Source organism: Kogia breviceps, chromosome 11 (genome assembly GCF_026419965.1).
Source record: "Kogia breviceps isolate mKogBre1 chromosome 11, mKogBre1 haplotype 1, whole genome shotgun sequence".
In the NCBI taxonomy this organism is placed as follows: Eukaryota; Metazoa; Chordata; class Mammalia; order Artiodactyla; family Physeteridae; genus Kogia; species Kogia breviceps.
In genome coordinates, this window is record NC_081320.1 from 9056874 (window position 1) to 9070415 (window position 13542).

Below are 13542 nucleotides of genomic sequence, written 5' to 3' on the forward strand. Positions count from 1 at the left end.
CAGAAAGGCCCCTGAAGGGTGGCTGACCCAGGCTTTTTCATTTCCCCCCCGTGGGTTGACAGCAGCTCCTGACTCCCCTGGAATTCGGCCAGGCATTGTTGACTGCAGAACCCCACCGTGACCCACTCAGCCCCGCCCTCACCCCCCCTCAGAAAGCAGCCTCAGGAGAACTGGAGTTCACAGGAGGGGCACCACGGCGCATGACCAAGCTGTGGGAGTGAGGGAGGGGCCTTGCTTTCCAGAGAAGACTCTTGGGTCCATCTCTAGGGGCCGGACTGAGCTGCCAGTGGGTCCTCAGAGAAACTCAGGGGGCATTTAACACATCTGCCTTTTCTTGGCCACAAGCGGTTGAACAAATGGGGAAAGTAAGAGGGTCTGTCAAGGCCTAAGGCCTGAAAAGTGGATACCTTCCATAGAATATGATACGCCCTGAGGAGGCTTGATATACCTATACATAAGCCTTTCCCCACCCCCACCCCCGGTATTAGTAACTTTTTTTCTTCATAATTTAAGACCCAGGAATCCTCATTTTTGACCAGTTGTGCTTTTATTTTAAAGTATGAATCATGAGCAAGTAGTCATGCAGGAAACTTTATCCCCTGCCCACCCACCCACGGAAAAGGCCAGCGCCGGAAAGGAACAGAATGCAGCAGAAAGTGAGCGAAGGTGGAAAAGGGGAGCAGGCAAGCTGCAGCCTTATCTTTGAGGAGCGTTTGGGAGGCAAGGGCTCCGGAGTCTGTTAGCAGGAACGGAGAAGCCGGCCTTGAGGTACAGAAGACGGTCACGGCCAGTGAAACCAAACCACCTGCTGAGACTTTCCACTAGGGCTGTCTTGCAGGTGGGGCTAGGAGCTCAGATCTCAGCCTGGTAACCTGTCACACCTAGAGGTGGGTGGGAGGTGAAGGCGAGGCTTGAAGGTGAGGAAAAACAGCAGGAAATGGAGTGTTTGTGACCTAAAGGTTATCAGGATACCCTGTGACTTAGTGGAAAGACAGGATCAGGAGTCCTAAGGCCTGATTTGACATTCTGACCTTGCTCATTATCTGTGTGAGTTTGGGCAGGATGCGTAACCTTTCTGAGACTCGTTTTATCTATAGAATGGGAGAAACAATACCTACTTTGGAAAGGGTGGTCATGAGGGCAGAGGGAAGGCAAATTGCAGAGCGTGCTGCCTATTGATGATTTACATCCACATAAATAGATGCAGGATCTAACAGGAAGAGGGGGGGGTCACACATCTTCCTCCCTGTCAGCTGAAGCAAAGCCTTCCCTGCCCACCCAATGCTAATTAACTGGCTTGCCCCCTATCTCCAGCATCTCCAAGGCCACAGCTTTTCCTTTTTTTTTTTTTTTTTCTGGTGGAAAGGAGCTGGGAAATGTGGCTTTGGCCAGCGCGGGAGAAGGGGCCTTTATGTATACCAGCAAAGACCCAATTGTTACTGAATCCAAACTGGGCTGCTTTTCCCAATTATCTCCACGACTCTTCTGGTCTCCACTTTTCTGATGCCAAGTTTTAACCCAGAACAAAAGCTCCCGTCGGGACTGATTTATAATCCAGATCTGCTGACGGGGCCCTAAAGTGTCCCTTCCCTCCAGGACTGCACCGGGCTTAAAGTCACCACCGCAGCCTCAGGGCCTCCAGTCTCTTCACCTCTGCCCTTTGCCCCTAGCCAGGAGGTGGCATCTGTCTCTGGGTCCCGGTGGGCTGGCCCCCACCCCGGGGTTCCTCTGTCCACCTGCCCAGCTCCGAGAAACCGGCTGGCAAGGAGGACACCCCAGCACCGCCCAGGAGGCCAGGGCTACAAGTTACTTCTAGGAGCGGCTGTGGGCGGAGGCTGGCGGTTGTGAAGATGCCAGTTCTCCTCCAGCGTGGCTCCCCTCAGAACCCTTTCGTCTGAACATCAGGGCTCATGTCACTTGTTATTCAGCCTTCCAGCGGCACCAGAAGGAGTCATTTCCTGAGGGTAGGCTCTGTGCTGAGCAGGTCCCCCCGCCTGGAGCGTGAGAAACAAGGGGCAGAAGGTCTCGGGGAGACTTGGGGGGGTCTTCGTGGCTGGTGAGGCCTGTTCCAGTCTGATCGCAGGGGTCAGTGGGAGTTGGGGCCAAGAAAAGAAGAATTGGGAGCCAACAGACAGACCACTCTGGTCCGCCCCGAAAAGGAGCCTCGGATACTCGCACTGAGGTGGCCCGCAGGCCTTGTTTCCAGTAACCTCAGCGTGGGGATCCCCTTAGCCCCATTCCCGAGCCCGGCCACCCAGCCTGCGCGGTTGGCCTTGGGGGACACTTCGGAAAGACCGGGTGAGTCCGACTCCCCCGTGCCGGGGCCCGGAGTCCCTCCCCCGCCCCACCTCCCGGCGCGGTGGCGCAGCTCGCGGCTGCAAGGCGCGGGGCGGCAGAGCACGGGGAGGGGCGGGGGTCCGAGCTCCCGGGTGGGGAGCGGGTAGGCGTGCGGGTCGCAGGCCCCTCCGGGGCGGGCCTTTGCGGCCCGCCCCCGACCTCCGTCGAGCCCCCCCGCCTGACGTCAGGGGGGAGGGGGCGGAGAGCCGCGGCCGCGGCGGAGAAAGAGCCGGCGCTCGCCGCGGTGGCGCGGGGAGCCCGAGCCCAGGGGCGCCGAGCCGAGCCGGGCCGAGGGGCGGTGGCAGAGGGGCAGCAGAGCTGGGCGGGCGGGCGCGCGCGGGCGGCGGCGCGCGGGCAGGGGCGGACCGTGGTCGGTGCCGAAAGCGAGGGCGGCGCCCAGGGATTCAAGCCGCGAAGAAGAGGTAAGTGAGGCCGGGGTTGTTTGGGGTCGGAGCCAGGGGGCTCCGGGGTCGCCGCTTTGTCTCCCGACTCGGGCGGGGGACGCCGCACGCGCGAGGGACAGGGTCTGGGGGCTCAGGGAGGGGCGGTGGCTAGGACAGCTGTCCGGCCCGAGCGCCTTCCTGCGCCCCCCGCGGGCTGCTTCGCGGGGGCTGGGGAGCGGGGAGAGCGGCGCCCGCCGCCACAGGGTCCGGAGGCGCGGACTGGTCAGGGGCAGCGGGGCTCAGGGAGCGGGGTCCCTCGTGCAGTCCGGCCCGCGGCCGGGATCTTCTCCAGGCCCCCGAACTGCCCCTGGCTCCCCCACCCCCGACGGAAAGTTTGGGGCGGGCTTGGACGGAGGCCGATGTTGTGGGATCGGATTTCCCTGCCGCGGCCCCCCGGCCGCGCGCCCGCTCCGCTGGGGAGGCGGGCTGTCCTGGAAAGCCAGGCTCCTGAGCCGCGCCGCCCAGTTCCCGGCTGGAGCGCTCGCCCTGCAGCCGCGGGGGCGCCGTCCGCGGCCCGCCGCTCGGGGTGGGCAAGGGTGGGGGGCGCGCCGCCGGGAGCCCGCACCCCTCTACACACCCCCACCTCCGGGGCTGCTCCGGGGAGGAGCTGTGCCGGCAGAGCCTTTGGAGCGCGCCGCGGGGTCCGGCCCGGGCCTGGGGTAAGGGGCCGAGGGAGGGCTGGGGGTGTGTTGGGGGACGGCCGGTGCGGGGGGTGAACGCATCTCCTGCCCCCCCCGCCCTTCCCGCGCTGGGTTACTGGGCCGACAGGGGGCGTCCGCAGGCCGGGCTCCGCCACGCTCCCAGCGCCGCCGCTTTGTTTGCCTTCAAATCCCCGGAGCTGGGGGAGGGGAGAATCGGGGGGGGGGGGGGACCCGGGACGGGGTCTTGGCGGGGACCCTTTGTTTTTGGGGGTGAGCATAGCCCCAGCTTCTGTGTCTCTGTTCCCGGCATTGGAGGGCTGGAGCAGTGGAAATTAATCCAGATGGCCTGCCCTGGCCGGGGTCCTGGGGGCGCGATCCCTGAGTTGGGAAGGTTCGTCAAGACCCCGGGAGAGCGCAGCAGGCGCCGGCCCTGCTCGGGGCGCCCTCCGCGGTCCAGGAGGAACCCCCCTGGCGCTCCCCACCAGGTCCTCACTTCCCCGCCGGCCCCCGCCTGAAAGCGCCGCCGGGAGATCCCTGAGGAGACCGGGGCCGGCTCCGGTGTCCCGCCGCCCCTCAGCCCGAGGGCTGGTGTCTCCTAGGATCCTGTGCGAGGAACAGGATGAGGCCCCGGTCATTTCCACGCCCATCCCACCCACTTCCTGCCTTCCTTCTTGGGCAACAAAGGGGCCTCGGGAAGCGGGGCCCCTCCAGCTCCCGGCCCCACTTCAGCCCTGTGATGTGGAACGGGGTTTGGGGCTCTGCCCGGCTATTGTCTGCGCTGGGGGAGGCGAGAGGCTGGGGCTGGGACCCCCGCAGCCGGATGCACCGAGTCCTCCCTGGGGGTCTTTTCCAGCCGCCTGCCCCACCGCATGCTTATTACCCTGCTGAGGGGTGTGCGTCTCAGAATTAGGTCTTGGAGCTGGCTGGAGCCCCAGTAGGGCCAGGTCCTGCCTCCAAAGGTTATTTTAAGAAATCCTTCGAATCTGTCAGGCCTGATGTGGGGAGAAGGGGGGGGTCCCCTTTTTATTTTCTTAAACAACTTCCTGTTGAGGAGAAGGAGTCAGGGAGGGCCCGGAGGTTGTCCGAGTGTCCACTCTTGCAGCCGACTTAGCTCTCTCCCTCCCCCCAGGGAGACCCCATGGTCCTTTGGAGGCTGTAGAGGCTGAGGCCAGGTGTCGGAGGGGACTAGGTCTCTGCTCCAAGTCCTGGGGCGCGGGGGAGTCCTGGGGAGGACGGATCAGGTCTTCTGTCCTGTCGGTGCCTCCTGGCACGGCTGTGTGGGCCCCCTTCCGGTCTGTTCTCTCTGGCTGTGATTCTGACCCTTTCTTTTCCCCCAGCAGGGCAGCTGGCCTGGAGCTTAGCGCCAGGGCGTGTGCCATGGCCACGCACTGGGCCGTCTGGCTGGTGGCAGTGGCACTGTGGGGCCTGGGCATTGGGGCTGAGGTGTGGTGGAACCTGGTGCCCCGGAAGACGGTATCTTCTGGGGGTGAGTGCCTGGAGGGCGGGGAGCGGGAGGCCAGGAGGGACTCCTGGGGGAAGAGGGGTGCCAAGGAATTGCCCTCTAGAACGTGCCAGCTGTATGCTGCAGTCGGGCTCAAGGCCCACTGATGTATGTGACACAGCTTACTGAGAAATGTGAGTGAGTGGCCCTAGGGACCCAGAACTGGTAGCCCAGGCCAGGACCTAGAGGATCTCTCCTGACACTTAGGACCCGGCTCGGCTGCCCCTGTTACACAAGAGAGAGTGACCATTCTGCATTACTCTCCCCATGCCTCACTTCTGGAATTATCGCTAGCACTGAGAGCCTAAAGAGAGAAACCTGGGTCAGGATGGGCACGAGGTGAAGGGTGTCACGGCCCGCCCCCTCTGCTGCCCTGACACTCTGCTGTCTGGTGGCCCTAGAGTGGGGGGTGGGGGGCGGTGTGTGCACGCATGCACGTGCTTGCGTGGGGGGACGGCAGACCTGAAAGCCCTTCTGTGCTCACACACCTGTATGCGGAGGTGATGTCAGGTGTTTGGATCATCCGTGTGTTCTGGGGACCCAGGATGAGCTCACCTCCCACAGGCTCCTCTCCGTGCTAACAAAGCCCTCCCTTGCCAGCCTGTGTCTGGGCCCACCGTTGGCTCCAAAGACTAAGGCTGGTTTAGAGGGACCCTGAGGACAGGTCGGCAGCTATTTTGGGGGCTGATGTAGGAATCCTGCGACTACGCGAATATCATAGCGCCCTGCTTGGCGGATGGCAACAGGGCTTCCCAGCCCCGAGGCTTCAGCGCCATCTCTGGTCCCCAGCTTCTGGTTTCCGCTGACCTCCCTGGCCTGGCCTCCCAGCCCGATTCCGTCTCCTGCCGTCCCTCCTCATGCCATAGCCGGCTGTGCTTGTATCCCTAACAGCCTGGATTTGGGTCCCACTGGAGGGAAGGGTTTCCTAAGTCAAAGGAGTGCTCACAACTTCTGTCCGTCCTGCCCTGCTGGATTAGGGTCCAGGGCTTGGCTGGCCCCTGGTGAGGGCAGCAGGCAGCAGAGCAAAGAAGGAAGCAGCAGCTGAGGAAGCTGGGAGGGGGGAGTGCTGCTGACCCTGAGAGTGAGAGCCATCGGTCTGATGGCTTCCTCTGACCGGAAGCTGTGGCTGAGATATCCTTCCTTCCTCCTCCCCAGCCCAGATTTGCCTCCGCCCCGGCTGGGCGGCCTGGGTGGAGCTGTCAGAGCCAAAAGCCTGTTCAGAAAATGCCCTTTACTACCAGTCAGGGGGCTTGGCTGGCATCTGCCTGTGGGGTGCCGGCTCTAACGTGGGGACCAGGAGTGACCATCGCATAGAGGAGGGTGATTTGGGGGCAGGGGGGGCCTCCCGGACTCCTAGGAAGGTCCGCTCACCCCATCCCTGCTCTCTCTGGCCTTGTCCCTGCAGAGCTGGCCACGGTGGTGCGGCGCTTCTCCCAGACGGGCATCCAGGACTTTCTGACACTGACCTTGACCGAGCAGACCGGGCTCCTGTACGTAGGGGCCCGGGAGGCCCTGTTTGCCTTCAGCGTGGAGGCTCTGGAGCTGCAGGGAGTGGTGAGAGGTGGGGGAGCGGGAGGCACGCGGGGGTGAGAGAGGCTGGACCCGGAGGGGCTTTGCTTGGCCAGGCTATCCCCTTGGCTCAGCTGCGCCCCCACCCCGTTCTCCTCGGTGAGCGTGTTACTTCCCCCGAGTCTGCAGCACTTACGGGGTCTGCCGCGTTGGGGCAGCTGGGGCTTCTGACCTCTGCTGGAATAAGCTCCCAGAGAGTGGGGGCCGTGTCTTCTCACTTGGCTTCCCAGCGTTACTGCCATGGGCCGTGCTAGCAGCACATGCACGGTATGTACCTGTGACACCGCTGACGTGTCCCCTCCCTGTCCCCAGATCTCATGGGAGGCGCCAGCTGAGAAGAAGGCCGAGTGTATCCAGAAAGGGAAGAGTAACCAGGTGGGTGCTTGGGACACTGCTGGCGGGGGCGGGGGCCATGGTGCACCCTCTTTCCCCAGAGCCCCCTTTGTCCCGGTGCTGGTCCGGGTCCTTGTGTCCCCGTGTCCCGGGCCCTCATACTTTAACTGATGCCTCTCTCTCCCCAGACGGAGTGTTTCAACTTCATCCGCTTCCTGCAGCCGTATAACGCATCCCACCTGTACGTGTGCGGTACCTACGCCTTCCAGCCCAAGTGCACCTACATTGTGAGTGCGGCTCCTGTCCCCCAGGCCCCTCGACCTGCCCCGTCGCCTTCTCATCGCCTCTCCCCTTCCCCTAGGACATGCTCACCTTCACCCTGGAGCGTGGCGAGTTCGAAGATGGCAAGGGGAAGTGTCCCTATGACCCAGTTAAGGGCCACACCGGCCTCCTTGTGGGTGAGTAGCTGTCCCGCTGCCGCTTGGGGGGTTCCCCCAGGACTTGTTCCCACTCCGGGGCCGCGTGGCCTGAGTGCAGCTGCACCTCGCTTCTGGTCCGGCTGACCCCCTGTCTCCCGTAGACGGGGAGCTGTACTCGGCCACACTCAACAACTTCCTGGGCACGGAGCCCGTCATCCTGCGGAACATGGGGCCGCACCACGCCTTGAAGACGGAGTACCTGGCCTTCTGGCTCAACGGTGAGCGCCGAGGAGCCGGCCGGCCGGGCAGCCGTGGGTGGGAGGCGCCGCGAGGGCGCAGCGCCCGGGCTGACCCTCCTCCCCTTCCCGTAGAACCGCATTTCGTGGGCTCTGCCTACATCCCGGAGAGCGTGGGCAGCTTCACGGGGGATGACGACAAGGTGTACTTCTTCTTCAGCGAGCGCGCCGTGGAATACGACTGCTACGCCGAGCAGGTGGTGGCCCGCGTGGCCCGAGTCTGCAAGGTACAGACCCCCCGCGGCGCGCGTCCCCGGGAGCCCGGCGGCCCGGCAGGGCTGACCGGCAGTGTCCCCTCGCTGTCCCCCAGGGTGACGTGGGGGGCGCACGGACGCTGCAGAGGAAGTGGACCACGTTCCTGAAGGCGCGGCTGGTGTGCTCCGCGCCCGACTGGCAGCTCTACTTCAACCAGCTGCAGGCGCTGCATACCCTGCAGGACGCCTCCTGGCACAACACCACCTTCTTTGGAGTTTTTCGGGCGCGGTGGTGAGTTGGCCGGGAGCCTTTGGGGCTGGGGAGGAGCAGGGCCGCGAGGTTGGGTCTGACAGGGACAGGCCTAGGGGACGTCCAGAGAGGCAAGGAGGATGTTAGGATGCCTGCCCCTTTTCAAAGGCCCCGGCGGGAGGCGGGCCGTGCTCCGTCCCCAGCGGCACTTGGAGCCGCCGTCACGTCACGTGGGCCCGTGACCTTCTTCTGTTCGGGCCCTGCCTCCCCGCTGCATGCCCGGAGCTGTGGTCGCCCCAGGCCTGACCCCGGGGGCCCCTCCCTTGCTGTGACAGGGGCGACATGGACCTGTCAGCAGTCTGTGAGTACCAGTTGGAAGAGATCCAGAGGGTGTTCGAGGGGCCCTACAAGGAGTACCATGAGCAGGCCCAAAAGTGGGGCCGCTACACCGACCCGGTACCCAGCCCGCGGCCCGGCTCGGTGAGTCATCGGGGCAGGGGCGCGCTTGTGTCCTCCTCTCCGGTGTTGTTCCCGCCGGACTGATAGCCACGCCCCCTCCTCACCGCCCCCAGTGCATCAACAACTGGCACCGACGCCACGGCTACACCAGCTCCCTGGAGCTGCCAGACAACACCCTCAACTTCATCAAGAAGCACCCGCTGATGGAGGAGCAGGTGGGGCCTCGGTGGGGCCGGCCCCTGCTGGTGAAGAAAGACGCCAACTTCACCCACCTGGTGGCCGACCGGGTCACGGGGCTTGATGGAGCCACCTATACAGTGCTGTTCATCGGCACAGGTGGGCCCAGGGGGCACAGGCTTGGCTGCTGGGGGCTGGGCGAAGGCCTGTGTGCCCCAGGCGGGGAGCGCCTCTTGCCCTTTTCTTTACACCTGTCCTCCCCCCCCAACCCCCCCCCCCCCCCACAGGAGATGGCTGGCTGCTCAAGGCCGTGAGCCTAGGGCCCTGGGTCCACCTGGTTGAGGAGCTGCAGGTGTTTGACCAGGAGCCCGTGGAAAGCCTGGTCCTGTCCCGGAGCAAGGTAGTAATCAGGCCCCACCCACCACTGTCCCCAGGCCTCCCCTGGTCGCGTGCTTGGCCGGTGCAGGGGTGGGGAGATGCCCGAGCCACCTCGGGTAGCTCGGGGTGGGTCCCAGGAACGAGAGCGCTAACGGCATCCGCGCTCTGCGGGCATTATGTTTGATATATAGCCTGGTCCTGGCAGCCGGGCGTTATGTTTTATATATAGCCTGGTCCTGGGGGGGCTGCGCTCCCAGAACGGGGCCTTGGCAGCTGCTCTGTGCGCTTTCTTCAGGCCCCTCGGGGTTGCGCTGTGCCTCTTCTCTGCCGGTGCCACTGCTGGCCAGGCCCTGTGCCGTGTCGGTTCGTGACACCCTCGTGATGTCGCCTTGCCGACCGGCCCCTGTTGCCCTCCAGCCCTGCCCCCTGCCCCCGGTGGCTTCGGCTGTTCCCTGAAGTGCTGCTCTCAGCTTCTGCCCTTGCTCTACTCTCCTCTGGCGCATCTGTGGCGCCTTCACACGCTCGCCTTTCACCACCTGGGGCGGCTCAGGTTGTTTCTCCAGAACGTGGAATAATGGCAGAAACAAAGTCTGTGGTTGAAGAAACATACAAATTGGCAGTCACCATTCAAACAGGAAAAACGCCTTATGCTCTGCTGGTGCTATTGTGAGGCTGACGGGCTCTGCGGAAACTGAACTTCCTGCGCTATTTATTCTGCCCTGGAGTGAGTGAGTGAGTGAGTGAGTGAGTGAGTGAGTGTGTGTGATTATATTTCTCGGCCTCACAGGTCTGCTGTTCCTTTCTAATAAGGTCACATCTGTAAGGTGCTTAGGATTGCATTTGGCTTGTAATAAGCCCTCCGTGCGTTCTCAGCCCTCAGATTTCCCTCCTCAGGACTTGAGCGCAGCCCTCTTTCTCTTTTGGGCCCCTTGTGCCCCCTGGCAACGGTCTGAGCCGCCCCCAGGCCATGTCCGGGCTTGGCTCACCCCCCGTCCTGTGCTTCTCTGGCAGAAGCTGCTCTTTGCGGGCTCCCACTCCCAGCTGGTCCAGCTGCCCCTGGCCGACTGTGTGAAGTACCGCTCCTGCGCTGACTGCGTGCTTGCTCGGGACCCCTACTGCGCCTGGAGCGTCAACACCAGCCGCTGCGTGGCCGTGGGCGGCCACTCCAGGTGAGCGGGGCTCTCTGTACGTGCTGGGAGCAGCAGGGACGGGAGAGGGGTTAGAGCTGGGACGCTGATGGCCTCTGCTTCCCCTACCAGATCCCTGCTGATTCAGCACGTCAGGGTCTCAGACACCTCAAGTATTTGTAACTTCCGGGGCAGTAAGAAAGGTGAGCTGTTTTTTTAGTCCCCCTCTCAGGGCGGTGGGCCTTGGGCCAGAGCTGGAGTGTCTGCATCCGCCCCGCGGCCTGGGTTTCCTGCACTGACTCTCTGCTCTGCTTTCTCTGCCGCTGCAGTCAGGCTCACACCCAAAAACATCACGGTGGTGGCAGGCACAGACCTGGTGCTGCCCTGCCGCCTCTCCTCCAACCTCGCCCACGCCCGCTGGACCTTCGGGGGCCGGGAACTGCCTGCAGAGCACCCCGGCTCCTTCCTCTACGACGCCCGGCTGCAGGCTCTGGTGGTGATGGCCGCCCAGCCCCGCCACGCCGGGGCCTACCACTGCTTCTCGGAGGAGCAGGGGGCCCGGCTGGCTGCCGAAGGCTACCTGGTGGCAGTGGTGGCAGGCCCGTCAGTGACCCTGGAGGCCCGGGCCCCCCTGGAGAGCCTGGGGCTGGTATGGCTGGCCGTGGTGGCCCTGGGGGCCGTGTGCCTTGTGCTGCTGCTGCTGGTTCTGTCCCTGCGCCGGCGGCTGCGGGAGGAGCTGGAGAAGGGCGCCAAGGCAGCCGAGAGGACCCTGGTGTACCCTCTGGAGCTGCCCAAGGAGCCCACCAGTCCCCCCTTCCGGCCCGGCCCCGAGACGGACGAGAAACTCTGGGACCCCGTGGGCTACTACTACTCGGACGGCTCCCTCAAGATCGTTCCCGGACACGCCCGGTGCCAGCCTGGTGGCGGGCCCCCCTCGCCGACTCCTGGCATCCCCGGCCAGCCCCTGCCTTCTCCAACTCGGCTCCACCTGGGGGGTGGGCGGAACTCCAATGCCAATGGATACGTGCGCTTACAGCTGGGAGGGGAGGACCGGGGCAGCCTCGGGCACCCCCTGCCCGAGCTCGCCGATGAGCTGAGACGCAAACTGCAGCAGCGGCAGCAGCTGCCGGACTCCAACCCCGAGGAGTCCTCGGTGTGAGGGGACCCCTCCGGCGGGGCGGCGTGGGAGGCGCGGCTCCTACTTTTGCACAGGCACCAGCTACCTCAGGGACATGGCACGGGCACCTGCTCTGCCCCGGACAGACCCTGCCCGGCACCGCTCGGCCATGAGGACCTGCTCTCTCAGCATGGGCACTGCCACTTGGTGTGGCTCACCGGGGCACCAGCCTCGCAGCAGAGGGCACCTTCCTCCTCTGTGAGGGGCTGTGAATCACAGACGCACGGGACCCCAGCAGCCAAAACCTTTCAAGGCGGAAGTTGGAGATGTGGGTGTGTTTGTGTACATACACGTGTGTCTGTGGGCGTGAGCACGTATGTGTGTGTGGGTGTGTGACATAGTCTTCCTGTTACTGTCAAGTCTTCCCTTGGCCTGGGGTCCTTCTGGTGGGTCACTGGAGCTATGAAGGGGAAGGGGTTGTATCACTTTGCCTCTCCTACTCCCGCCTGTCCCCCGGGGGGGGGGGGCAGCCATGTACATACGGGGGTGGGCTGGGCAGGGTGCTGTGCCCCTTTGGGGGAGTCCAGGGCTCTGGGGTGGGCCTGGTCCTACTCCCGGGGCTGTGAATGTTTTCAGGGTGGGGGGAGGGAGATGGAGCCTCCTGTGTGTTTGGGGGAAGGGGGGGAGGGGCCTCCCACTTGGCCCTGGGATTCAGTGGTATTTTATACTTGTCCTCCCTGGCAGGGCTGGGAAAGGTGGTGTGGGGGGAGGGGGAGGGGGAGGGAAGGAGAGGGTGGGCATGCTGTGGATAGGGCACATCCTCTCCCAGCCCCAGGAGGAGGGCTTCTCACAGTGTAACTTATTGTGTCCCCGCGTATTTATTTGTTGTAAATATTTGAGTATTTTTATATGGACAAATAAAATGGAGAAAATGAAACTGTTCTGTCATGGAGATAAGACATTTGGGCCAAAACCTTCTGGGTGCCAAGAGGGAGACTCCCTGTGGGTTGAGTGGGGCTGGACTGCCCCCCCCCTCAGTCCTGGCACAGCCGCCCTTTCCTTCAGTGGTCCCCCTCCTGCCTGTGCCCCTCTCTGGAGGGGGGACAGCCCAGGCGCCAATGTTTTCCCACAGTGGTGGCTTGGGCTGGGAGCCAGACCAGGGCCACAGCCTCTTGAGAGCCAGCCTTGGCTTCTGGCCAAAGGGAGAAGTCAGGGCAAGGGGAGGAGAAGCAGGAGAGCGGGAGGGGCCTGGCTTCCCAGAACTCCGGGAAGGGGAAATGGGGGTGCGGGGGCCGAGGAGGGGAACTTCCTAGAAGCAGCTTAAGGTGGTGTGGGCTGGCTCGCGTGAGGATGGGGCTCCCAACCAGCTTAGGGGAGGAAAGATGACTTCCAGCCTTTACCCTCCAGGCCTGTTAGCCTTGAATGCTTCGGCTACACACCACAGGGAACCTTCCCCATTGCCACCCGGTGGGCACCAAGCCCCTGTCCTATGGAAGGAGCCGTGTAGGGCCCAGATATTTGTAAGAAAAACAGGACCCCGCCTGGGTTCTGTAATTCACGCCCACACACAGAGGCAGCCAGTCCTCCGTACCCTTGACTGGTCTGTGGGTGCCTGCTGTGGCTGGAACAGGCGGCTGCCGGGCGCCCTGCTGTGCGAGAGGGCTGCCATCTGCTGACTTGAGCACGCTACGCTTCCTGCACAGTCACTAACCCACAGCCCAGAGGATGTCTTGATACAAGAAGGTTGATTCGGTAAACTAGGTGCCCACTGTGGGGTTGAGGGTTCCAGGCCCTTTTCCCTGCCCCCCCGGGCCTACGTGCAGGTGCTCCCAGAGGCAGGATAGGTCATGACTACCGGCCTCCCACGGGGTTTTAAGAAGTGAGCAGTAGGGGCAAGAAAAGGGGGGGTGTCGCGCGGCCTTTCAAGTGGTCACCGCGCCGCCGCGGTGACCCGTCTTCCTGGGCCCGTGTAGTGGGGGAAAGAGGGGGGAAAGGACCTTGGGGTGCTCCCGGCGACCCCCTGCCCTGGGGAGCCCGGTGGGACGAAGAGAACCTGGAAGGGCGCCACATAAATGCTCCCGCCCCACTGGGTTCCAGCTGGCGCGCCCCGGCCTCCGCTTAGCCTAGGTCGCCCTCGCGTGGCCGCTTCGGGCGGGCGCAGCCAGGCACCCCCCACCCCCCACCCCCAGGTCCCACCCCACCGCCGCGATTGGCTCCCGGGCTCAAACCCAGACGCTTGATTGGTCGGCTCCGTGGCTCGTGCGGACGCCGAGTGGTCAGACCGGGCTGGTGGGCAGCGCT

At 63.9% G+C, this 13542-nt stretch overlaps 1 protein-coding gene across 5 annotated transcripts; it reads left to right on the forward strand.

The window, feature by feature from the left end:
- The first annotated feature begins 1814 nt into the window (after positions 1 to 1814).
- Positions 1815 to 12178, forward strand: SEMA4C (semaphorin 4C). Of its 5 annotated transcripts, none has more exons than XM_067007162.1 (15): positions 1815 to 2298; positions 4762 to 4907; positions 6328 to 6476; positions 6804 to 6866; positions 7013 to 7111; positions 7186 to 7282; positions 7405 to 7521; positions 7615 to 7766; positions 7850 to 8025; positions 8319 to 8463; positions 8556 to 8778; positions 8907 to 9019; positions 10009 to 10166; positions 10257 to 10327; positions 10454 to 12178. In XM_067007162.1, the coding sequence occupies exons 2-15, from the start codon at positions 4799 to 4801 to the stop codon at positions 11281 to 11283; spliced, it is 2502 nt and encodes an 833-aa protein (XP_066863263.1). In that variant the 5' UTR covers positions 1815 to 2298; positions 4762 to 4798; the 3' UTR covers positions 11284 to 12178. The 5 variants fall into 5 exon arrangements, with proteins under 5 accessions (XP_066863263.1, XP_066863264.1, XP_066863262.1 ...); XM_067007163.1 differs by having other exon boundaries at positions 1832 to 2298; positions 4759 to 4907; XM_067007161.1 differs by lacking the exon at positions 1815 to 2298 and adding an exon at positions 2701 to 2759.
- The last annotated feature ends 1364 nt before the right edge of the window (positions 12179 to 13542 follow it).